Below are 23,976 nucleotides of genomic sequence, written 5' to 3' on the forward strand. Positions count from 1 at the left end.
ACGTCTTCGAGTTTACTATTATCTCTGGAAAGGGTTTCATATAACAGGCTGAAGCTATTCCATATCCGATTGAATCAGACTCGAGGTAAGTGTAAACTAAATTCATTTGTCTGGCAATCTACATAATGAATTTTATTATTTTTGGTTCTTATTCACGACTCGACTTTCTATCTAGAATGCAAGTTTCTTCAAGTTCACTTCCACTTCATTTGCGAGTGATTCCCTTTCTCACTGTGCTCCAATCACCGGGTTTCAGAGTACATTTCTCAACATCGACCCCATATTAATTTACACATAGCCCTTTACTGGTGATCTGAATATTACACTAGTAGCATTTCTATTTGCTAACTCACTAGTAAACTATCACGAGCTCCCGTGGACCAGAAAATTAGGTTGAGTGGTCTTTTTTTCACTTGCATTGATACCTATCAATAGGTATAGTTCCATACCTCCAAAAATAGATACTGACGAACTTGTAGGTCTGTTTCTCTTGCCCAATTGCGTAGCGCATATTTGCCATATCCACCGATCAGCTCGGTTGCACCACCAGGATGGGTCAACCGGGGGAGCTATATACGAAGTGAACACTTTTTTCCGGCACTTGAGGTGAATCATTGATGCACTCGATTGGCTTTAAGCAATTCATCTTCATTTTCGCGAGGGGTGTGTTGCTAAACATAGCAACTGTAAAGTGGAGAGTGATATTATATAGGTATCATCTCCCTTTTTCATCACGTCTATGCATTCATTGTACGTTCCACGCGATGTTAACATCCAATCATTCCCATTATCAAAGATGTCTTTGGATCAGGGGCTATTCTACCTGTCGTCTTCCCCGCTCGCTATCCTCCAAACGGCTTGCTGATCACCAGATCTGAGTCTATATTTACCGGAATTGACCCAGCTCATAGCTTTGAAGCTTCTAATTATATTCTTGGTATGCAAACTAAGCTCGAACAACGTTCTGAAAACGATTTCCGTATGATACAATACGATACTCTGTCACATTTTCAACCTGAACAATTCCATGGTTGGATGAAAATGTCCCATGCACAGTACTGATAGCTGGCGACGGTGTATACCTGCTAGTAGCAATCTGATCATCACAAAGTTGGACTGTGGGTCAAGCGAATTAGTTCACCTGAACTACAACCAAAACTAAAGATAGCCACAAGAAGTTATAAACTTATTTTTAGACATGGCCCTTTACGAAGTCCAGCAAAGGCAAAGACTACGCCTTCAAGGCAATTGCAAAGCATATCTTCAAAGGTGCTTACATCCATGTTATGGATATAATTTCTTTCAAGCAGTGCTGACAATAACAATAGAGAGTTCTAGTCGATGCTGCCTATACTCCGGGGCTACAATTATCCAATGCCTATTACTAGTATACTGTACACCATTATGCCGAGTGCTTGTGTTCATCTATAATCAAAATAGTTGACTACTACAGGTGCAGTGGAGTAAACATACTCAGTATACATTTTCTCGACTGACGCAAGATGATGCAGGCCCCTCTAATTTCAAAATTAACTGTGGATATTAATAGCTTTCCTTCAATGCAGCCACTGCGGGGGCTATCACATTCTTGGCCATTTGCAATCACAAACAACTACTCATCCATCCACGCAATCTGTCTACATAGATTCGAAGTACAAGAAGGCAAAGAATCTCCTTTCAAAGAGATAGACTTTTCATCCTTTGAGCTCCTCTCTTATGTGAGAAACACCCTGGTCCAATTCCAGCTCATTCACAGACTCCAAGCCGCTCCTCTGCAATTGTTTATTATGGCACATTATGCATCCCTCTCTATTGTTCTAAATTTAGAGGCGGGGGTTCCGACCCCTCGAGTAAACAACAGAATGCGCATACAAAAGAGCACACAAAGAGAAGGACTAGACTAATTAATATGAGAATACAGTAGAAATAACTAACAAATCAACGTACAAGAAAGGGATTTTCTCTTTACGTGAAACAGTATCTGTAGTTTAGCCGCCTTGATGCATAGAAATCCCGTGATCGGCCCACTCATCAGCGAAGACTTCCCTCGTAGAGCATTCCAACTTTCGACTCAGTCTGTGCCTAGTATCTCATACATGCCTATTGCTTGACCCCGACCCGGGTGCGCACTACTATTGTAACTCTAGCCAGTGAACTGTTCGAGTCTCCCGGGCGCCCACCTCTAAACCGCCGATTGCATCCCGTCTCGCGTCCCTCTGCACATCCATGATGGCTCAAGCACCGCCCCCCTTCACACCAGACAGTGAATTTGCCGAATTAGAGACCCCACGCGGCCCCAAGTCGGGTAGTCTATCTATTACCGCTCTCGCACGCTTCGAATTCGAGGCTGGCAAGAGCAATGAAGGCACCAAGATTCTCATGGTGGAGTGGGAGGACGACGACCTGACTCGATCTACAACGGAAGGTTCGTGGCATGTTTCATGGGCTGGCAAGACGACTGTTCTCCCCGCCGATGAACGTCCAAGTGATAGTACGCGCCGGTTCTACTTCTTGCTCCCTCCAAATGTCACGATTCCGCCGGTCATCACACTATCCTACGAACCCCATAAAGTTACCTCGAAGCCCCGCGATACTTTGCAATTGAATCCCTTACCCGCTATCTTCCCACCAGAACTAGGGGCAACTGGTCGCTCAGCTGGCAAGAAAGGTGTCCTGCACACAATTTGGGCAAAGAAAAGATTGCGTGTCTTGGAGAATGAGATCCGCGACGAATGTTTGAACAATGTCGAAGGAAGTTGCATTGCACATGGCAATGCAAGAGAAGGAATGGATCGAATCGAACTTTGGTATTGGGCCATATGGCGTCGAAAGTGTGGCCAGCAGCCATGACTCTTCAAATTCGAATTCTCAATACCCCACTGGACCGGCTACACCCGTGTCCCCTATCAGTGGGAGAAAATTGACCGACAAGCTTCGAGGATTGAAGCTTCAGACTAGTGAAATGGACTTGTCGGCAAAGGATGGTAAGTTTATCATTGTACGTCAATTAGGTTCAAACCAACTGACAATCCTAGGCTCTGGCTCAAATGCCGCTTCTCTTCTATCTCCACAATCGCCAGATGTGGCTGTATCTTCTTTCAGCTCTTTCCGCAACATTGCCAATCGAACCCCACACTCGATGCCAACTCCAGATACCAACCCTACGCCAACTCCAATGTCTCATGTGCAACCATCAACAACCGAGCCACCCAAGCCCGTTGCACTGCACCCGCCTGAATCTCTGCAAGAAGCGCAGAAGAGCGCCGAGGCTCCTGGTTTTGCACCTATCAGTTCAATGAGCTCTATCGTGCGCTCGCCCAGCACTGACTCAGGCGAAGAGCTCTTCGCCAAAGCTCTTAGCCCGCGCTCACCAGATCTGCCTCGCAGCCCATTCTCATTCGCTTAGTTTGCATTTCTTTGCCCTTAACATGTCTTGACATCATGCATCAACACCAGTGTTTTTATCTTTACCATTGGCCCTTCTTTATGACCGCACTTATGATTCCCCTTCTGCGATGTGACGACATTATTCCCAACATCTCGATCTCCATCTTTCACGTCCAATCTCATCATTATCAGTACATGACCATTTCTTCCATCTATCTCATATATATCGCCTCGTGTGATCTGTGACACATTTACGGGCATGGCTCAGCCTATGACACTCATATTTATTTCTGCATTCCACATCCATCTTATAGTGTCAAGCCTGTGTACATAAAACATGAACTCGACGTCCATTGCGATGTCCAAATGCAACCATATAAGATAACAGTGAGTTCCTACCGCATAAACCGTGTTTAAAAGAGCGATCATGTTAAACCTTCACAACTTGGAATGTTTAGATGTACAGCGAACTCCAAAGAAGGATTAGCATATCATAGTACCTAGACATAGAATGTAAAAGGCTACAGGCCCAAATATATTTCTTCCTTTCTTTTTTTCCCCCATCCTTTAAACAAAATAAAAGATACAGCAAGCCACCCAATCGAGATAATCTACCTCCAACAAGCCAATCCTCCCAACTTAATGGCTCTTCTTCCTCTGACTACCCTGACGACCAGGCTTCGCAGCACCAGAAGTCGAAGCCGTAGCCCCAGGCTCCGGACCAGCCTCATGCTTATCCTTCTTCCCAGCTGCAAGTGACTCAAACTCCTGAGCATCCTTCCGCTCCGCATACCACTGACCCGCCTGAAGAACCAAAATACCCACCAAAACCAAAGCCAAAATAGTATTACTAGCAGCAAGCACCTTAAGCGAGTCCTCCCGACCAAGAATCTGATCCTTATCCTCAGGTGAAGAAGCGAGGTCCGCGCCATATCGACCCGCAGAAGCGAGACGGAGACCCTTGACGATATTCGCGATGTAAACGGTCACACCGCACATGTAGAGAACCAGCGAAGCGCCGTCGAAAAGCATGTTTGATTCGGAAGGGCGATAGAGTTTTGTGATTAGTCCGGCTAGGCCAAGGAAGATTACGATATGCAGGATTCGCGGGATGAGTGGGGGAGAAGCGTGGAGGAAACGGAGGTGCGCTTCGAAGTAATCATAGTGGCTGGATGGTGTTGGAACTGTGGACCAGAGAATTGGATAGTCGTATGGGAATAGAGAGAAGATAATGCCCAGGAAAAAGCATGTTGCTGGATGGTGTCAGCTGGAAGTGATTTGAAATGGGGGGGAAGACTGGTTGGGTGGTGGGTGATGGAGGGGAGAGAGTAATTGGAGTGTCAGTATGAGACTTACGGCATAGAATGAGGAAGGTCGCGAATGACCCGCTCTTGAAGGCCATTTTGAGAAGATTTGGAGGGGAGAAGAGTCAAAGGAAGAGGGGAGTGAAGAGGAGAGAAACAGGAGAAGTCGTCGGGCTGAGGTCGGGGCGCCAAGACAAGCCTTCCCCGTGGAGATAAGCGATGGTGGAAAGTAAAGAAATATAGGAGAATATAGGCGATAACACTACGAGATGATGGAGAATGAATGAGAATGAATGGTTATATTTAACATGAATGAACACAATTGTATAGAGCTATATTACATCTTAACGCCTCGCGCCGTGTGTTCAGAAATATGCGAGTAGTGGTATCTTCCATGTCCCCCAAATGCAAATATACAAAGTAACAATTAATTTTTCAACATGATCTCCGATCTCCTCTCTCCTCATCGTTGATACCGAGGTAGAGACTCATCCGCATGCGCTGTGCCCCCGACAAGTTGGTCGTCCTCGTCAAAGATCGGTGCGCTTGGACCCTCGCCTGCTTCAACGTGGCCATTGGCTTCTCCCGGTGGTGCACTCGGCGCACTTGTTTGCTCGATTAATCGTTGCCGTTCCAGTTCCTGTTTGTCTTCACTGGGACCAGAAGGTTCACTGGGTTCGGAGGCCATCCCGTTGACCACGACAGTCTGTAGAGACTCGGCGGATCGGACCGTATGAGGAACGCCCTCAGTGACAGGCGAAGGTAGATGTTGATAATCTTGCAACAGGTGATCCTCCGGTAAGACAGGCGCTGTTGGCACTGCTGTTTCAGCATTCGATGGTCCTGCTTCATCTTCCTCTGGCTGACTGGGCAACAGTGCCTCTTCGTGTCGTCGTAATCGATCCTTTTCATCCACAGGCTCTTCTACCTCAGGATGAGCCATCATGGGGCCATGTAATGGCGTGGCTGGCGGGTATTCTTGATATTCTTGATATTCTTCGGGGTATTCAGACCAAGCGCCCTCCGGGAACCCATAGTCTTCTTGTCCATACTCAGCACTTGAGACAGGCAGAGGACTGGCCTCGGGCCATTCTTCTCCATCAACAGGGTTGATCACAGCAGTTGATGCGGTAGGTTGTGCATTCTGAGATGCAGTAGACTCGGCGGCGTTGGACAAAGTACGCTCCATGCCTGCTTGACCACGCTGTGAATCTCGGGTGCCGACAACCACCTCGAATGCTACCGAGATCACACCTTTCTCCCGACGCATCTGATCTGTATCCAAGATATTCCCTCCCCAATTGGTAGAAAGAGTACTTCCATTAGCATCAGCCGGGTTCAAAATCTGACCACTAGGGGAAAAATTGCTGCCGCCCGACACCATTTTGAAGCGTGGAATGAATCGATCAGGGGACGTGATTTTGCCCCGCAAATCAACCACTACTTCCACGTAGTAGCGGAAATTGATCATCGCGCCGGGTACTCGAGTAATAGTCGGGAATGCATCTTCGGGAACTCGGATGGACGTTTTGACAACGGCTGTCATATTCGTGGGATCCACAATGAGTGGTGCGAATGTCTGCGACAGATCTTTGCGGAATGTACTGCTGGTGCGACTGGTGCCCAATGTTAACCCGCCAAGTCCTGTCCGTGACCGTGGATAGCAATCTTCGTATACTGGCTTTTTTCCATTGGCTGTAGAACCTATAGGAATGGCGGGGTGAAGATCGATACGGCCCTGCCGATAGAACGTCACAACAATACCATGCGCGCTGCGCACTTGTTTGAAGTGATTGATGGTGACTTTTATAGGTAGCGTGTCGCCTGGCAACACGCCAGCGCGTAGAACTTCAGCTTTGGCTGTGATTGTCCGTTCTGAAATGGATGGAGTCACGCTGCGTCCTTCGCTATTGCGTCCACCGCCTGTACTTGTCGACGAGCTGGGATCGCTGGCAATGTGAAAGCTCTGGCTGCTGTTGCTCGGTCGACTAGATGAGCTAACGTTGCTGGGTGAAGGGCTGAGTGGCGGACGGTGGTCGACGGATGTCGCATTTCCGCTGGTTGGAGTATCTATAGACGAACGGTCGGGTGCCGGGGACGGTTCGGATGAGACGGATTTGGCCTTGGCTTTAGACTTAGACCGTTTTGAGATAGGTTCGAGAGTGACGATGCGAGCCTTGGGTGCAGGAAAGGGTGCAATATCGATGTTTTCAAGAAGATTGACCCGCCTTCGGCAACTCAGAGTAGGGTTCATTGTGGTCGGTCGGGTTAGGGTAGAGGTTAAAGAGTAGGAGACGGTGCCTCGTTCGAACTGCTAAGAGTTAGCGGATATTCGGGGAAGGAAGCAAAGGTGAAGCATGGATCGCGCACATTGATGCTGCTCGGAAGAGCATATGGTGGTAAACTCATTTCAAAACGGAACTTGTATATTCCCTCCTTCAAGCGTCCCTCGCCGCAGAGGACGACTTCATCTTCGAATAGAGTCGCTAACCCATTTCCCAAGTATTCCGCGCCACGCCGGCCACGACCTGGGCCGAGAAATCCCAAGTCAGGCGCCGCTTCACCGGCGGGTGTTGCATTCTTGAAGACTTTAACATAACCATGGAGACAAACGACGATATGGGTGATGCGAACGGGGCGGACAACGGTCACGATAACGGTTCCCTTGATGACATCGCCGGGAAAGTAGGAACGCCAGGGGTCGTCGAGATCGATATAATAATCGGTGATACTTCGGTTGCGATTACCGAGTGGAGAGCGAAACTTGGAGAGAAAAGAATTGCGATTCCGACTGAGAACCGGCGAGGTGGAGGTCTTGGAGGGAAGGTTGGAGGACATGACACGCAGCCGGGGGTCGCTGCATCTATACCAGACGACCGCGATAGTCACACAGAAGAGGAGGAGGTGGGGTGGGTAAAGATGAGAGCGAGAAGATAATCAGATAGCTATGCCGATCCGACCGCGACGGGATAACAAACACGTTCGAGGTGGTGCCTGGAGAGGGAATCCCCTAGGGCGATCTATCTGGCGGGGAATGCTTGAGAATGCTTGGGCAGAATGCGGGTACCCAGTGGCGTAATATGATAAGACGAGATCTGGCCTGATTTAGATTCTCTAGATCCAATCGATAAACCCGCCAGTCTATACAGTACACTGTACTCTGTACACTGCACGTCCTATTCGTCGAGACCCGACGTCTTAGGACGAGTTACGGACCACACCCAGTGTCACGGGGCGAGATGGGGAGGCAATATCCAACTTGAGAAGAGACAAAGGCCGAGGGGGGTAAAATGTAGGCCAGATATATAGGCAATTATCAACGATGATGCTGCGGCCACATTGTATCGTGAGAGCGGAGGTCGCAAATAGAAGCGCGAGAGGAGGAGAGAGAGAGCGTGGGGGTTTAACGTCGGAGCCTAGAGGCGCAGGGTGGGATATCGAATAAGAAGAGGGGAAGGTATAGTTAGTATATTCGGGAAGATGTGTTAAGAAAGTCGACAGTGGGAATCGAGTGGAAGTTGAAGAAAGAGTAGAAAGAGTCGGGGAGAAAGAGAGGGGAGGGAGATAAGCCCAAGGCGGAGAAAGGCAAAGCTTTCGATTCGCGTGTTTGTCAGTCAAGCTTCGCGGGTTCGAACTAGTCCCTGGGCGAGTCGGTGGTACGGTGTGACTGAGTGAGAATGAAGATGAGAAGGTATTATTTTTATTCATTGATTCACTAATATTCTGATCATACTATCTGGTCAATACACTTATAATATAGTATAATACTCTTCTAGACGATGTATTGTTAAGGTACATCTGGTTCATCTGGTCTGTTTCTTCTCCCTCCGACATATCCGACACCATTTGAGAAGATAAAAAGGAAGAAGACTGAGGACTCAAACTCAACCGGGGACTGGCATTGCCACTAGTTTCTCCTCCAATTCGCGCAATCCCCCGTCCACGTATTCGTCCCCATAACACTCGCGTTGGATCGAGGCTATAATTTCCCGATCCCCGCTTGCTAACCGCCGTAAATACTCCTCCAGAATGTAGATATTGTCCGTCCATTGCTGAGCCTGGTATCTGAACCCCGCTAGATCCTCTTGCAGCTGCAGCACGCCCTTGCTGCCTACCGAGTCGATTCCCGATTGTGCTGCGGCCACTGCACTTCGGAGCCGGCTGACCTCCTCCTGAAGTCCAGCTCGTTGCTCCTCGAAGGCCATGCGTTCTGTCTCACGCCCTGCATCGGCCTCTGTTTCGCGTTGCATCCTTTCACTCCTGAGGGCCGCCGTGGTCTCGGTTCTGCTTTGGCGGGCCTGATCCACTTCCGTCTTCACCCGGACCAACTGGCGTTCGTACTGAATTCTTTCATCACTGCCAAAGCTCCAGTACCAATTCCCAGTGCCGATCTTTTCCACACGAATTCGGTTTTCGTCCGTTAAGGCTTGAATGTATTCTTTGACTTGGATGCTGTTGATTGAGGCAACCGTTGGTAGACTCTTCTCCAATTCTTTCAGGGTATGACAGGTCCCAGTGGCGCGAAGGTGGGCCACAATGAGGTTTTGCTTGTCATCTTTGGATAGTTTTGGTGGCTGTAAATTGGACGCGTCAGATTAATCTGTGGAGTTGTAAATATACCATGTAGTGTACTCCTTAAAATGGAGTAGTCGACTCGGTATAAGCAGTCGAATTCGTGCCCAACCCAACCCGAAACCGTGTAGAGGAGTCACATACCATGGCTGGAACGAATGGAACACCGGAATTGAGCCCGATGGTCCCACTCCGAGGGAAAATCCTGAAATCAAATCACAAAACAAAAGCTTAAGAGTGGCGAGCCTTGCCTGATAGGGTGAAACAAAGAGAGTCAAGCATTTGTGGTGGAGGAAGTGGGGAGATGCCAATTTTGGGTGACTCTTGACCTTCACTACAATTATACATACTACTCCGTACATTGCCCTACATTATGCTACTGTAGACTGTACGCTACCATAATTATAAAGAATGTCAACGAATAATGAAGCAATTATGTAGCAATTGTTTCATATTATTGCACAATATTGACATGGAATGGATCTATTTTAAGCCATTCTAACCAGACATGTGACCGTTCCACAGTTACAAGCTGTCTTGATTGATTTGACCACTTCCACACTGGCTTATCCAACTCGTCGCCGTATTGGGCTTTGCGTTTGGAGCTGGTGGCTGTTGCTGGGGATCTTCCAATATACTTGGATAGATGTGGTCTTCGAGTTAGCAATGGTAAATTTTCGCTAACGTATACCGCCATCGTTTTTATAGACGACTGTACACAGTATAATATCATCCTTCAACCAGTGAAGGTTCATCTGTCGGTTCCGTGAGCCTTGTTGATCTTGCTCGCTCTCTTAGCTCCCACAACATCTTCCAGCCGAGGTCGCTTGGATCTGGGCTTGGTAGTGCTTCGTGGACGATTACGCCTTGGAAGGTCTTTGGTTGTCTTTCCATGAAGATTAGCCCGCCAACCAATAGGTCGACCACGTTTTACCAAGTAATCAGCAGGGTTACCACTGATTTCATCCTTCTTTCCTCGCGGCTCAATCATCGTCAGATCACCGTTCTCGCCTAATCCCTCTTTCGCCAGTTCTTCTACTAGGATGCCCATCGCTAACAGTGCTGATTCATTCATACTGTAATGACTTTTTCTCCCACTTTCGCCAAGGTTATAATGGTAAAAATCCGCAGTGTAAGCATGAATCGATTGGAGTAGATCGGAATTGGGAAGAGGGCAGTCGGCGGGAAGGTTTTCGTGCGCAAAGTACGGCTCGCCTAGTTCAGCTTGCCTCATAGGGTGATCATCGCGAAAGAGAAGTTCTTCAGGGCGACGAACGCGAGCTCCCATTGATCCAGCACTAGGGTCATTGGAGGAAAAAGCTGCGTTTGGAACGAATCCTCGCGCCGTAACACGGCCTGTCTATACATCAGCACTGTAGCGCACATTTACCCAAATGGGTTGCGCAGAGCTTTATGAGGTAAGTACTTACCGGCAACTGCATCATAAATATTCGCTTGGCGTCTTCGAGGTTTCTTTTTCTGCGATGGCTCCTTGAATCGGACTATCTTGTTTGGCGATGCCGAACGGTAGTCCGAATCGGAGTTCGAATCCTGGGCATTTGCTCCTTGGGCCGTTGACTTGGGGGAAGGTGGACGCAGAAATTTATTCCGTTCAAGACTCTCCGAATGAGCAAATGACATCCTGCAGTGCAACGGAGGAGAGCATCAACGACCAAGATGTCAATCGTCGTAACTTTTGAATGCTTGAAGACTTTCTGGAGGGCCCGGGTTAATATTAATCCGATGAGGTCACCCTTTCCCCGCGAATCGTCAAGTCGCCCGCGTGATTCTTCACTTCTGCAAACGCGCCGATGAATGAATGAATTCCTATCTGCTCAATAGAGCCCTCGGGTCTGTGGCTCCAAATGCATTTCATACTGCACAGACCGAGCGGCTAGTGCATTATCTCGAGCCAGCACCGGGGATTCGCTTCTCCAGTCGCAAAGCCGCGCGCTCAGATGTATCCCAAGATGACACGGCATTAAGCTCAGAATTGGATCCTACAGAGCAGCTCTTTGCTCACCGGTCGGGAGTGAACTGTTTGGCAATAGATCAGTTTGAAGGACGGTAGTACGTATGAATCTTCATGTTGGTCTTAGGTAGTGGTCTAATGATCATAGTATGGTTTCTGGAGGTGCAGATCCCTCCATTCACCTATGGGATCTCGAGAGCAGAGGTTCGGAGCTCGAACATATTCACCGAGCTTGTGCGTCCGTAAGCAAATCCTCACACAGCGCGGCTCACACTCATGCGATCACCTCACTTTCAATATACCCATTCGACCCTGTCCCGTCGACTATTTTCTCCACCGCGCATGATGGCTCCTTGAAATGGTCAGCGTTACAATCGCCTGAGATCACACCCATTCACACCTTCAAGTTGGATTGCACACCCTACGCACACTCCTTCTCCTCTGCGCCAGGATCCACGCTCCTCGTGGCAGTCGCAACATCAGAGCAATCGGTCCGATTGGTTGATCTTCGTTCGGGTTTGGCAACACATGGGTTACCGGGACATAATGCAGCAGTATTATCAGTTGCATGGGCACCGCATAAACCATATTTGCTAGCATCAGGGTCCGTGGACAACAGGGTTATCATTTTCGATGTTCGGAAGGGAGGACACAACTCAGCCATCGCCACGCTTGACATGGACGACCCGGTTGGACTTATACCTCCAGGGTCCGAGTCTGTCCCGGCATCCTATCAGCCTCGTCTGGCATTCTCGCCAACATCTCGTGCACACAATGGACCTGTGACGGGTGTGCGGTGGACTTCCAATGGCAGTCATATCGTAACAACGGGACAAGACTCGCGGATCCGAGTATGGGATGCCGCAACGGGCGCAAATACACTCGTACACTTTGGGCCGCGGGTTCGGAATAGCTCGACTTCGCACTTGGCGGAGAGAGCACCCCTCCTTATACCCAGAGGGTTCACGACACCTGGTCACGAGACACTTATCTGGCCAAATTTTAACGAACAAGATGATCGAGGTGAAATGTTCATGTTCGAACTACGGGAAGGGACCTTTATAAAGCGGCTCAAACTTCCCGGTCTTGCAATGGCGTCTCAATCCCGTGGTCGATCGAGTGCTCTCAGTGCCGCACGTATCAACGATTTGGTATGGCGTGGCAATGGCGCTTCCGGAGAAGGTGTCGAGTTATTCTCTGCTCATGGCGACGGCACTATCCGTTCCTGGGTTTCTCATGAGCCAGACGATGAACTGGACGAAGAGGAAGAAGCAGCCGAGGCCACTCGGAAGAGAAAACGTGATGTTCTCGAAGATATCTACAAAGGTTTTCTTGGACCCGAAGACTTCAAATCCTTTACTTAATAGAAGTTGGTATATAAAGCACATTGGCTTTAAGATAGATTGATCATGATGCATCAAATAGGTCTAACTATAATACACTTATTTCGTAGCCTCATTATATCCCACATGCTCTTGCGAATCCTCATCCTCCTTCGCATACCGATCAAACGCACCGCGGTTCTGACGATGATGCTTCTGATCTCTCGAATCACCAGGGGCACCAGGAACGTTCGTGCCCATATACGCTCTCTTCGACTCAATGCTAGCAGGCATACTGTCACCAGCACCGGTTAAGACCTCGCCACTTTGTCCGACGTCCCGGGTAGAGCGAGGCATATCGGTAGCATTATCGGCTGCAGTGGCGGTAGTGGGCTTCGCGATGCCCTCGTTATCGAAAAGGAAGTGCTCGTCTCGTTGGTCGGGCCGAGGAACAGAGGGGATTGTGCGCATTTTGCCTGCGTCGTTGGGAATGGAAGTGCCATTTTCGGCCATGTCGAAGAGGCTTCCGCCTTGGTGAGCGTCTTCTCCTTGACGAACCATTGTGATGATTTATTTGGATTGTTTAGATTGGTTTGAATAAAGATAAAGAGATTGATGAATTGGAATTGAGAAAGTATGAATCAATTGCATTAAATACTGCTATGGCGATTGGACTGATGTCAGTCCGAGGCGTTGAATCTGATAATGATGAGGTGATGATATCACATTTCCTTGATTAGGAGGAATTTGCCATAACAGAACAGGTCAATTTCTATCGATGCAAGCGGGGAATTTGGGATGGACCTTGAGTGTAATTTAATGTTGAAATCTTGGAATTCAATGCTGGCAGGTTGGTTGTTTGATATGATTCGCGATGACGAAAGTGATCGGTGGAGTCGATGGCTGTGAGCTCGTTGGACTCAATCAATTGACGGCCAGGTCATTGAATATTGGGAGAATGAAAATAGTAGGATAATATACCGCTACGTCGGTAAGATGCTTTTTGAAAAAAGAAGAGTAGTTTTTGAAGGAATAATATTTCTCAATGCCGAGACCTGACTCAAAGAAATCGACCATTAAGTTCAAAGGAATCGAGATAGGGTACAAAAAATTATACGAAAAGAGACACATAGGAAATGAAATAGGAAATAAATTTAAACGATTGACAAGAGTCCTCATAACTCTTCAGCTCTTCCAGTATACACCGGCATCTTCTTACAGGATGAAGGCCAGAACACCGGCAACAGCGGCAGCAGCAGAGAAGATTCCACCAGACACGCGTGAAGCAGCGCCTGTGAACATGACACCATGAGAAGGTGTGGAGGAAGCACTGGCGCTATGCATGGCGTCGGCACCGCTGGGGATACCGTGGCTGGCAGAAGGAGTAGCCATGGACTTCATCATGGCGCTGCTGGAGGGAGTAACCATGGGCACGTGAACAGGGATCATGGAATAAGCCCCGGTGCTCATGGGACGCTGAGAGTTGTAGTTGTAGCTCTGGTAGGGAATGTGGGAGGACGATGCAGGGGCAGGAGCAGCCTGGGTGCCGAAGGCGGCGCTAGAGTAAACTTTGGAAGCGGGATCATCCATCGGAGTGTTGGCCTGGGGAACGCCGTGAGTAGGGACAGCAACAGGGGTAGAGGCCTGCTGGTAGACGGTCATGGTCTCAGTAGGGTGGACCTGCTTGTACTGGGTCTTGGTCACAGTGTGAACAACCTCGTGAGTTTGGACCTTGGCGTGGCATTCAGGAACATCCTCCTCATGCACACGAGGGGTAGAGGGAGGAGCAGGCTTGTGCTCAGGGACCTCATGCTGAGGGACGGACGGAGGAGCTTGCTCGACCTCGTGGGAAGGAGGTGAGGGAGGGGAAGCAGGCACCTCGTAAGTGGTGGCCTCAGGGTAGGTCATCCAGGGCAGCTCAGGAGCAGCGTAGTGGGGGTGGCCAATGTGAGTGTCATCAACATCGACAGAGTGGTCGTCCTCAGAGTGTTCATTCACGCCGGTGTCGACGTTGGCAGAGACGGGAGAGCCGAAGTTCTCGCCATCATCATCACCAGAAGGACCACCAAGGGCAGTTCCACCATTAGGTGCGCCGGAGGTGCGCTCAGGGGAGTCAGGAGAGTAGGCACGGCGGAAAGGACCTCCGTGAGGGATGATCGGTGGAGGAGAGATGTGGGTGTCTTTAACCTTGACGGAGTGGTCGTCCTGGTCCTGCTCGTTGATGCCAGTGTGGGTGTTCACGGTGATAGGCATGTTGAAGGTCTGACCCTCATCATTGCCGGAAGGGCCACCTAGGGCAGTTCCACCATTGTGAGGTCCCCAGTGACGCTTGAAGGGAGGGCCAAAAGGCAGAACAGGGGGAGGGTGGACATCAGTGTGCTTAACGTCAATGGAGTGGTCATCTTTGCTGTATTCGTTCACTCCAGAGTCGACATCGACAGAGGTAGGACGGCCGTAGTTGATGCCCTCATCATCACCAGAAGGTCCACCAAGGGCAGTGCCTCCATTGTGACCAGGGAAGCCAGCTGGGCCGTGACCACCGCCGCCAGGGCCGCCGAGGGCAGTGCCGCCGGCCTCAGGACCGAAACGCTTGACCCAGTCTTTGTGGTGGTCATTCTGGGTAATGTGGAAGTAGTCAAGATCCCCATTGTCGTTGTTGTTGTTGTTTCCGTTAGATTGGAAGAAGGGAGGAGGACCACCGAAGTGAGGAGGCCCATGAGGGCCACCGGGACCAGCAGGGGGTCCGAAACGCTTGACCCAATCGTGGTGCAGGTCATTCTGAGCAATGTTGAAATGATCGTGGTCACCGTTGTGGTTGTTATTGTTGTTGTCGTTGGCCTGGAAGAAAGGAGGAGGTCCACCGAAGTGAGGACCGTGGGGAGGTCCATGAGTAGGAGGACCATGGACATTGGGAGGTCCGGCAGGAGGTCCATCAAAGTGAGGAGGAGGGTGCACATGGACGGGAGCAACCACGGGAGGAGGGTGGATGTGCTTGTTCTTGACATCAACAGAGTGATCGTCAGTAGACGACTCGCTCACATCAGTGTTGAAGTTGCCAGTGATAGGCATGTTGAAAACCTGACCCTCGTCATCACCAGAAGGACCGCCCTCAGCAGTGCCGCCGTTGGGCCAGCCACGCTTGATAGGAAATGGACCAGCACCTGGGCCAAGAGCAGGACCAGGGTGCACATTGGGAGGATAGACGTGAGTGTCCTTGACCTTGATAGAGTGGTCATCCTTGCTGTACTCATCCACCTTCGTGTGAGTGTGGATGTTGGCGCCACCGTAGGGACCATTGAAGTTGCCATCCTCATCATTGCCAGAGGGTCCGCCCAGAGCAGTACCGCCAACTTGAGGCTCGAAGCTGTTGTGGTTACGGGCTTGAACGCCATTGGTGTTCATCTGTAGTAATTAGCCCAAATGTCTCCAATTCACTGGATAGTTCGACATACAGTATGTTCCATGGCCTGCGCCTGAGCGGCAGCGGCCAGGAGGGCCAGGGGAATTCCACCGACGAAGCCCTTCATGCTGATAATTGCAATATCGATATGATAATATTACTGGAGAAGGGAATGGGAAGATAGCACGTTAGTTAAAGAGCGACAGTAGACCGATGCTACGGGAGCAGGTAAAAGAATGGCAGCAATTAGATAGAGGTAGTCCCAAAAAGCAGCAAGCCTGCAACCTCCCCTGCGAGGCTATTAGTTCTTTAGTAGTTTCTTCGCATTCATGATCACCCTCGTTCAGCGACACAGTGGAATGTGATGGCATGGCCAAACACGAGTGTTGATGGGCAATCAAGAGAGGGCTAAAGTGTTGTTGCTCCATCAGAATGCCGGTGGGAATGGACCAGTACCAGACGATCAACCAGATTGGGCCCCTGGACAGGTTAACTTCTGTCAACAGAGGTGTAAACAAAAGACGGAGGGCCCGTAGAATAGGTGGTGTTACTGCATTCCACGGGATAATCGAGGGATCGGTATTTTCAAGTGACTCGGCCAACCATGATGGCCCCTTGCCCGATCAACTACGCAGGACATGACGGCATGGTGGCATTGCCGTATCCCATGAGCTTTTTCTGTGTAGGGGTAACGGTTCAGCAATGGCGATCTGGTCCTCGAACCACCAAATTGGTGCATTGCAAAGCATAGATCATGCGCTGAAACAGCTGGCCATGCAACAGCAGCATTCCATGATGTCAATTGACAAACATAAAAATCGCCGGCTCTTGTCCCGTGCAACGAAGCGGCACGAGAGCAAGCATTAAGGCAGCATTAACGCCGTTGGGTAAGAGGAGTTGATGTGAAGTCAACAGTCTCCTGCGGCAATAGCAGTTCCCAGTCACGAGACATCATGGCACACCACACCACACCATAACGAAATACACCGAATCATTGCTTGATTTGGCGATGCTCTCTACCAAAAGATATTTTGATGATAATGGCATTGACACTGACTAGCATCTTACAAATTAAGAACTACGACAACAGGACTAAATATGAATAGAACTGTGCAAGATGTATCCCGTCTTCGACATTCCCCTCCCATCGCCCTCACTGAAGAGGACCCAACGGGAGGCGAACTTCCTATCGGGGAATTTCTTCTCCAGAACCGATCAGTCCCGTAGGACCGAAGGCAACACTCGCCGTGGAGATGTCAACAATAGACAGGACGAGGGTCGTGGCAGGTTCTGTTGGCTTTTTTTTCGATGAAGAAAGAAAGTCTAAAAGAAAAAACTTCGTCCTTTTTTGTAGGTGCGTTGGTCACGTGGTCGGATTTATACCGGGCCGAGCGCTTGTCCTCTTGTGGACTAGCGTGATATCTAGTCCTCGTTTAGTTTTTATTTCGTTTCTACACTAAACGAGCTCTGTTTAAGATGGAATAGAAGGGGATGGAATCCATTACATTCAATTAGCAAATGCATTTGCAATTCACAGGTTCATGTACAATTCAGACCAACACCATTATAGGTCCCCGCTCAGCCGGTACCATCCAGCCGTCTAATATGCACAAATCACTCGTTGGCGACAACAAACAAAAGAAACCCCGGTGCAAATGAATGACGATAGTCGGCATGTGCTTATAAAGATGCCTGCAGAATCACGGTAAGTTCAGTTTCAAGCATGGAATCAGATGATCAACTTACTATCCCCCCCATGGCCACCTCTGATGATGACGACCTCCAAGCCGTCCCACCAACTGCCACCGTAATTCCCAGGGCAATAGCAATCATACTTCCAACAGTCACCACCGCAATAACCGCCTTCAATGCCATGCGTCGGCGAGTGCTCAGAGATTTCATCCATGAGCCAGATGGCTTTTCTTGCTCCCAGAGCTTTGATCGTCGGGGACTATCCGTCCGCAATGTCGCATATGGACCAGCATTCTCGATATCTCGTAAATGGCTACGAGTGAGGTTGTTCTTGGTCTCGTATGTGAGTTGCTCGTATGATATAGTAGGTGATCCGTGTTTATAGAATGGCGAATACGGCTTGGCCCCGACGGACGGATCGAAATCTTGCGGATGGATCACTTCAGGGGTAGACTGGACGGAACATGACGGCGATCGAATGCGCGGCGAGGCTGGCTTCTCGTGTTTATCATCGCTGCCCTTGATGGACGCAGCCACTTGGGCCCCAATAACACCCAGTCCATGTAAACTCATCGCGCTGCGTTTAGCTTCTGCTCTGTTTGCTTTTGACGTACAGCACGGCTTTGTCTAATGCCGGCGGGATGGTGATCGTCGGAGTTTCTTCTTCGTCTTGGTCAAAATATTCTTCACACTTGATCCTTCGGTCTTGTTTTCGAGGATCTGAGTTGTCGATGGAGCTTGGATGAAAGCTTCGGTGGGGACACAGACAGCTGGGGTGCCCCCATACATAAACAATGTTGTGTCAACCTGGAATGCGCTCCAAGTCCACAGGAGCCGGGGCAAGCGCATGGCTTGGACGAAGACGGAAGTCAATGAGCGTAAGACAATTCTTCAAAGATAACACTAGTCCGAAGACACGCAAGGCAATCACAACAAATTCTCGAAACCAACCACGCCTGCTCGCTAATATCCTGTTGACCAATTCTCCCAACGCCCAATCAGCCAGGATATGGTATAGACTACAGTAACTAGAATCCCTGTATGATACTCCGGACTGTAGGGGCTTAACCATAAGTAAAGGACTTGTTTTTGCTTCACTGCAAGGTGAAATGCTTTTCACCGGTTTTGCCATCATCCCTAGATTCAAGTTCTCGTGCCAACTACTTAAACATTCCTCCCTACTCGCTCAAGAAGGGATTGACTTCCCCTGCAGCACCCATGGTCATCACTATTGGCAGCTTGCAGCCAGGAATGCTTGTCTAGCGGCCGATCCTCGCTGCCCCGTGCGCTCTCGTTTTGCCATCTGCCGCATCCGTGGACCCAACCCCCTTTCCCAATGCTAAGAATCTTGAACGGAAATCGAGCAGGCTATTATGCACAGCGTACTCCGTATGTACAGTACTATGTTTGTAGCCGAGGAATTATCTGATTAGGGGTCAGGTGTTCTTGCTTTCGACTTGGCATGAATCTGTCAAGAAATGCACTCCATAGTATGCCATATCCGCAATCTTATACATCTTTTCCGATAACTAGTCCAGAGCCACTCTCGACAAATTTTCAGGCCTATCCTCTATTTATCAGATTCGATAATATCTGGCGGGAGTACTAGAGCATCCAGAAATTGATATCGAGAGTACTTTATACTAGTTCAAGCCATCACGTGTCGCTTTGCTTGAAAATGTTCGGTTCTCCGATCGTATCATCAACGCACCAAGTTCTTATACGTAGAAGGTAATGAATGGTGTGTGTTGTAGATGTAAACCATTTCAAATATCGACAAAATGATTCAAACCGTTTATCATTAGGCTGTTCCCCGGCAGTGGTGGGAGTGCTACGGTAATACTAGAAAATAATGTGTTCATGGTCGAAGCCCGAAATATATATCGGACTCCCCACTATCATGGATCTGCTTCGTAGTTGACAGCAACACCACATTTTCAAAGAAGTCAATGTAATGTGAAAAAAAATACCACATTATAATTGGAAATAATTTTTGATACAACAATCACAGACTATTCACATTGTATATCTCTCTATTTACAAGATCGCTAAAACAAAACCAGACATTGAGGCTGTCTAAGCGTAGCGATAATCTTGATATCCCTTTGATCCACCAGAAATTCCACCAACCTTGTCCGAGGCGTCTCTAGACCATCAAGCCCGACTGTGGTCTGCATCATTGAAAGCATCTGCCCTCTCCTTCCCAAGCGCGACGCCAGCATCATCAACATTGGTTTGGAATAATCGCCCCGCTTTAATCAATCATCGACCCTCAACTCATTTAGCATTCAACTTCATCCGTCTCTAGCTTTGGCCGGACTGGCACAATTATTGTCCCTGGCAAAGCTGCGTATTCTTCCTTGAAAGGCGCAGTAGATGCGCTTGACAGACTAGACACTGGAGAAGGAGGAGTTGCAGCAGCCGATGGGTGGGACATTGAACCCCAAGACTCTGGCGATAATGCTCTCTGGCGCGCTTTCTGGGAAGTATCCCAACTGAACAAGAGAAGATGATGCATATGATAAGCGAGATCAGAACCCAATTCTGCCTCATGTTTGAAGAGTTCTTGACTCCACTTAAACTTCTCGCTATTTCCTAATTCCATGTACACCTTGGCAATCTGACCCATACCAAAAATCGTACTACTTGCGCCCCATGCCTTCATTCTATCTTGCAAGCAGTAGGGAATGCCTCGGCTGATCTCATCCGCATAATATTCCGCGAGCTGATGCTCCTTGTTCTTGTTGTTAATGTCAACAGGAGCAAACGGATATGTATATGCGTAGACTTGGCCAATCAACTCCTGGAGAATTGAAAGTGCCGCCCAATAGATAATGTGTATCCTGGCATTGTCAAGGGTGGGAAAGCGATATGGAAGACCAAATAAATGCTCCGCCGAAGGTATCGCCGAGCTTGGAAACTCATTACTCTGACCAACAGAAGGGGCACCACCAATCCGATGCATCTCTCGAGAATACCAAGATAGCAGCTTGCCTCTGTGTGCCAGGGTGTCCTGTAGCAATAGGTGGCAAGCATCTTCATCAGAAATGTCAGTCATCCCCAAAGCAGCTGAAACCGGTGCGATTCCAGCCATAAGATGGAATAATTCATCGACGGCCTGGTCTTCATCGGAAATAAGTTCATCTGGACTGTGCTCTATAATTAACTCCACTCCGCTTTTTGCCTCCAGAGGTGAAAGTGCTTTCAACTAAAGCCAGATAGTCAGTTTAATCGCAAATCATCGACGAAACGAAGCAGCAATATTTGAAGACATACCAATCGCATTCTTTGAAATGCTAGACATAATGTTTTTATAAGGGGACTGTTGCTGACATGGCGGAAACACTGTTGAAAGATCCCGTTGGTTACTGCTGTTTGGTGTATCAATGATTGAAGACCAGCTGGACAATAAAGCGTCTTGGTTTTATATGAGCATTTTTATTTCTTGAAAGTTGGGATGGGATGACAATGACTTACTGCCAGGACCTGGAATATACCCAGGGTGAAGAAAAGCTCATCAGTGTAATTATTTCGACTGAGTTGATGTGAGACATGTCGTATAGCACCATTATATAGTTGGAGTCCCTGGCTGAGCAGGTGATTGTCACGCCTTGTTCTGCCAATATAAATACAAGATGTCGCCGCCAAGGCCTTTTCAAGCATAATGGGTTTATTTGGCATCTCGGAAACCTCCGAAATGAGCCTATACCAAGGATCAAGACCGATGCTTCCCTTTATGTCATCGGGGAAATAGATATTAATATACGATGAAACAATCTGATTTCGATGCGCCGAAGCAGAATTCATGACCACCGGCATTGGCGGTCGCATCGATATCATCTGACCTGCCTGAGGTTCATCTCGTACTCTATCATGTTCACCTTGCTCGGTAGGTTGTTGATAGACGAAGACAAGTTTTTTCTCGTAGCCTTCGCATTGAACGCCTCTTCTCACACAGTTCCTGCATTCTGGGCGTCCAGTGTCGCACTAAGGCCGGAGCCCACGTCAGCCCCGGCCATCCACCACATTGTTAAGGGACCAGGATGTCTGTGGGCGTACCTTAACCTTCCGCCGTTTACAATTCTTGCAACCCTTTGATTGGAAAGGCTTCCCCCCCCATGGCTTATGTTAAGCTCTTGATGGCGTGGGAGTGTCTCAGCTTCATGTGTTCTAGGGGCTGTAGGGGTAAAAGAGCTCGTGATTCAATTTACCCCCAGTAGGGAGAATTTGGCCCGAACGTCAAGTTTGGAGGTAGGAACTCCACCGCGGCCCACTATTGAAACGAGTATCCAATGATAACAGAGAGCTGGGTTTGTACAGAAACGATTTACGCACGTTAACATGGCAAGCAGTACTATGTATAATGTGAAGTACTGTAGGAGATTCGCAAAGAAGGCCGAACAATTGCTGCTCGCTTGTCCAAGTGATACGCATACGCAAGAAAATTCGAAAGTATTGAGCCCACACTATATACTCAGTTGCTTGTTCACTCTATGTACCACAACAAGGGTTTACGAGGTCCAAATGCCTAGTGAAAAGCTCCTATTAAAACAAACGGCCCTGTTTGTTTGAATAGGGCCGAACTTGAATTGTAGATAGTATTAAAATGCCATGAAGTCTGTCCGTCCTCATTGTGAATTATCAGGCTTACTATATCCGTAAACAAGTGTTTATGAGTCTAAATAATTTGTGAGTTCAGACCCTCAACTTTTAGTAAATCAGAGAGCCAATTTACCAGCTCAGCTAATTTCGCTACTAATCAACGATGCAGTAATCCATAAGATTAAGTATGTCTTGCGAAGTGCTGATAGTATATTCTACTGTTGGCTGCGATATATTCCCACTAATACTTAGCATACCTAAGCCAATGCATCCAAACGCAATTGCGTTTAAGGCTTTCTGCTCTGGAATATCCCCAAGAAATTCCGTAGTCTGCGTTTTGGCCATCCCCATTTTCGCATTTAGCAGACTAAAAAAGTTAGTAATTCCCTTTTCTTTACGTGAAGACTGCTCATGCCAACTTACTTCCAATGACTCCATTTACGGGAATATCAATCGAGGTTGTATAGCTTGCAGCATCACTCAGAAGATAAACATATGCACCTCCAAGCTCTTGAATTTCCGCTAGTCGTGGGAATCCCCCGTAATACTTCAACTGCTGCTCCCAATCAGGCTGCTGAGGTACCCAATATGTCATTGCAGTATTCACAAGACCAGGAGAAACGCTATTGACCCGGATTCCATATTGAGCCCATTCCATAGCAAGGGTGTGTGTCATGTTTCGAATGCCAGCCTTCGACGCACCATAGGGGGTGGATGGAACACGCTATGGAAGTCAGCCGACAGAAACTGGAAATCTAGCCAGGACAAGAAATAATTGCAAGTATTCAAAGAGTCACTGGGATTGATAAATCCTACCTTGTTAGGGCGATAAGACGCCATTGAAGCTGTGAACACGATTGCTCCCTTGATCCCTAGTTTGATGAATGCTCGGGCAGCACATCTAGCTGTGTAGAATGCACCAAAGAGCTTATACCATCCAGCCAGTAAGCCCAAACTAATAGCTGAGACAGAAAGAATTGTTTTAGACTCACATTAACTGAAAAAAGTGCCTCGATCTCTTCAGTGGTGAAATCAAGCGCCGACTTGTGGTTCGTGCGTCCCGCATTCACAACCATTCCATGGAGTGCACCAGCCTCTTCGATGATTTTATCCACGGCGGCAGAAATGCTGGCCTCCTGCGTTACATCGGCTTGAACTGCAAAGAGTTGGTTTGGGAAACGATTAGATAGTGCCTGGAAGTCGTCTCCAGTTTCGCCGATGTCGATGGAGTAGATCTTGGCGGCACCATTCGTGAGACAAGATTCTGCAACACCTAGCCCAATTCCCCGATTTGCGCCGGTGACTATTAAGAGATGATCAACCTCAGTGCCTCTAGAGATAGAGATATTACTGACTGGCGATTATTTTGGACTCGAGCGCAATCTTAGTCTGGGGCTTCGCCGGCGAGTATGTTGAGGGAGCAGAGGAAGACATGATCTTTGTGAGAAGCTAACTTAAGGAAAAGCTCGTGATGTAGAACGGAACGGTGTTTGTGTTGTGCACGTACTTCTAAGCCATATATACAGTATATACAAATAGAGAGGAGAAAAACGCGGGGCCATTGAGAATCTGGGGTATAGTTGACTCGAGCCGAGCGCGCAATCGATGAACGTAGAGACCAGGAGCCAAGAACTAATAATTTGAAATGATTGGGCGTTCTGGCCTCGATGACAGATGGTATTGTTGTCCAATTCGTTCTTGTATCCAGTGGATATCAAGCCTCGA

At 48.5% G+C, this 23,976-nt stretch overlaps 12 protein-coding genes across 12 annotated transcripts; 2 read left to right on the forward strand and 10 right to left on the reverse strand.

The window, feature by feature from the left end:
* Positions 1-2,229: 2,229 nt before the first annotated feature.
* N7469_008541 (uncharacterized protein) lies at positions 2,230-3,406 on the forward strand (the record flags this gene model as incomplete). Its single annotated transcript, XM_056647459.1, has 3 exons — positions 2,230-2,734; positions 2,757-2,984; positions 3,036-3,406. 3 exons carry the CDS (start codon positions 2,230-2,232, stop codon positions 3,404-3,406), a joined length of 1,104 nt encoding a protein of 367 aa, XP_056497224.1.
* A 620-nt stretch (positions 3,407-4,026) lies between these two features.
* On the reverse strand, positions 4,027-4,789 carry N7469_008542 (putative secretory component protein shr3; the record flags this gene model as incomplete). The annotated part of the gene is made up of 2 exons (XM_056647460.1): positions 4,027-4,640; positions 4,744-4,789. The coding sequence occupies 2 exons, from the start codon at positions 4,787-4,789 to the stop codon at positions 4,027-4,029; spliced, it is 660 nt and encodes a 219-aa protein (XP_056497225.1).
* Positions 4,790-5,154: 365 nt separating this feature from the next.
* rim8 (pH response protein PalF) lies at positions 5,155-7,529 on the reverse strand (the record flags this gene model as incomplete). Its single annotated transcript, XM_056647461.1, has 2 exons — positions 5,155-7,002; positions 7,062-7,529. The coding sequence occupies 2 exons, from the start codon at positions 7,527-7,529 to the stop codon at positions 5,155-5,157; spliced, it is 2,316 nt and encodes a 771-aa protein (XP_056497226.1).
* Positions 7,530-8,575: 1,046 nt separating this feature from the next.
* Positions 8,576-9,410, reverse strand: N7469_008544 (putative GAJ protein; the record flags this gene model as incomplete). The annotated part of the gene is made up of 2 exons (XM_056647462.1): positions 8,576-9,265; positions 9,408-9,410. The coding sequence occupies 2 exons, from the start codon at positions 9,408-9,410 to the stop codon at positions 8,576-8,578; spliced, it is 693 nt and encodes a 230-aa protein (XP_056497227.1).
* A 604-nt stretch (positions 9,411-10,014) lies between these two features.
* N7469_008545 (uncharacterized protein) lies at positions 10,015-10,904 on the reverse strand (the record flags this gene model as incomplete). The annotated part of the gene is made up of 2 exons (XM_056647463.1): positions 10,015-10,619; positions 10,694-10,904. The coding sequence occupies 2 exons, from the start codon at positions 10,902-10,904 to the stop codon at positions 10,015-10,017; spliced, it is 816 nt and encodes a 271-aa protein (XP_056497228.1).
* Positions 10,905-11,082: 178 nt separating this feature from the next.
* On the forward strand, positions 11,083-12,599 carry N7469_008546 (WD repeat protein; the record flags this gene model as incomplete). The annotated part of the gene is made up of 2 exons (XM_056647464.1): positions 11,083-11,333; positions 11,384-12,599. The coding sequence occupies 2 exons, from the start codon at positions 11,083-11,085 to the stop codon at positions 12,597-12,599; spliced, it is 1,467 nt and encodes a 488-aa protein (XP_056497229.1).
* A 78-nt stretch (positions 12,600-12,677) lies between these two features.
* On the reverse strand, positions 12,678-13,118 carry N7469_008547 (uncharacterized protein; the record flags this gene model as incomplete). Its single annotated transcript, XM_056647465.1, has 1 exon — positions 12,678-13,118. One exon carries the CDS (start codon positions 13,116-13,118, stop codon positions 12,678-12,680), a length of 441 nt encoding a protein of 146 aa, XP_056497230.1.
* Positions 13,119-13,772: 654 nt separating this feature from the next.
* On the reverse strand, positions 13,773-16,084 carry CweA (uncharacterized protein; the record flags this gene model as incomplete). Its single annotated transcript, XM_056647466.1, has 2 exons — positions 13,773-15,959; positions 16,010-16,084. The coding sequence occupies 2 exons, from the start codon at positions 16,082-16,084 to the stop codon at positions 13,773-13,775; spliced, it is 2,262 nt and encodes a 753-aa protein (XP_056497231.1).
* A 1,553-nt stretch (positions 16,085-17,637) lies between these two features.
* Positions 17,638-18,222, reverse strand: N7469_008549 (uncharacterized protein; the record flags this gene model as incomplete). Its single annotated transcript, XM_056647467.1, has 2 exons — positions 17,638-17,649; positions 17,704-18,222. 2 exons carry the CDS (start codon positions 18,220-18,222, stop codon positions 17,638-17,640), a joined length of 531 nt encoding a protein of 176 aa, XP_056497232.1.
* Positions 18,223-18,276: 54 nt separating this feature from the next.
* On the reverse strand, positions 18,277-18,498 carry N7469_008550 (uncharacterized protein; the record flags this gene model as incomplete). Its single annotated transcript, XM_056647468.1, has 1 exon — positions 18,277-18,498. One exon carries the CDS (start codon positions 18,496-18,498, stop codon positions 18,277-18,279), a length of 222 nt encoding a protein of 73 aa, XP_056497233.1.
* Positions 18,499-19,930: 1,432 nt separating this feature from the next.
* N7469_008551 (uncharacterized protein) lies at positions 19,931-20,934 on the reverse strand (the record flags this gene model as incomplete). The annotated part of the gene is made up of 2 exons (XM_056647469.1): positions 19,931-20,857; positions 20,926-20,934. 2 exons carry the CDS (start codon positions 20,932-20,934, stop codon positions 19,931-19,933), a joined length of 936 nt encoding a protein of 311 aa, XP_056497234.1.
* Positions 20,935-22,610: 1,676 nt separating this feature from the next.
* On the reverse strand, positions 22,611-23,685 carry N7469_008552 (NAD(P)-binding protein; the record flags this gene model as incomplete). Its single annotated transcript, XM_056647470.1, has 5 exons — positions 22,611-22,618; positions 22,675-22,975; positions 23,068-23,178; positions 23,244-23,554; positions 23,607-23,685. The coding sequence occupies 5 exons, from the start codon at positions 23,683-23,685 to the stop codon at positions 22,611-22,613; spliced, it is 810 nt and encodes a 269-aa protein (XP_056497235.1).
* Between the last annotated feature and the right edge of the window lie 291 nt (positions 23,686-23,976).

Source organism: Penicillium citrinum (assembly GCF_028827155.1).
Source record: "Penicillium citrinum strain IBT 23319 chromosome Unknown utg000008l:1.0-2707905.0:1.0-2709502.0, whole genome shotgun sequence".
NCBI lineage: Eukaryota > Fungi > Ascomycota > Eurotiomycetes > Eurotiales > Aspergillaceae > Penicillium > Penicillium citrinum.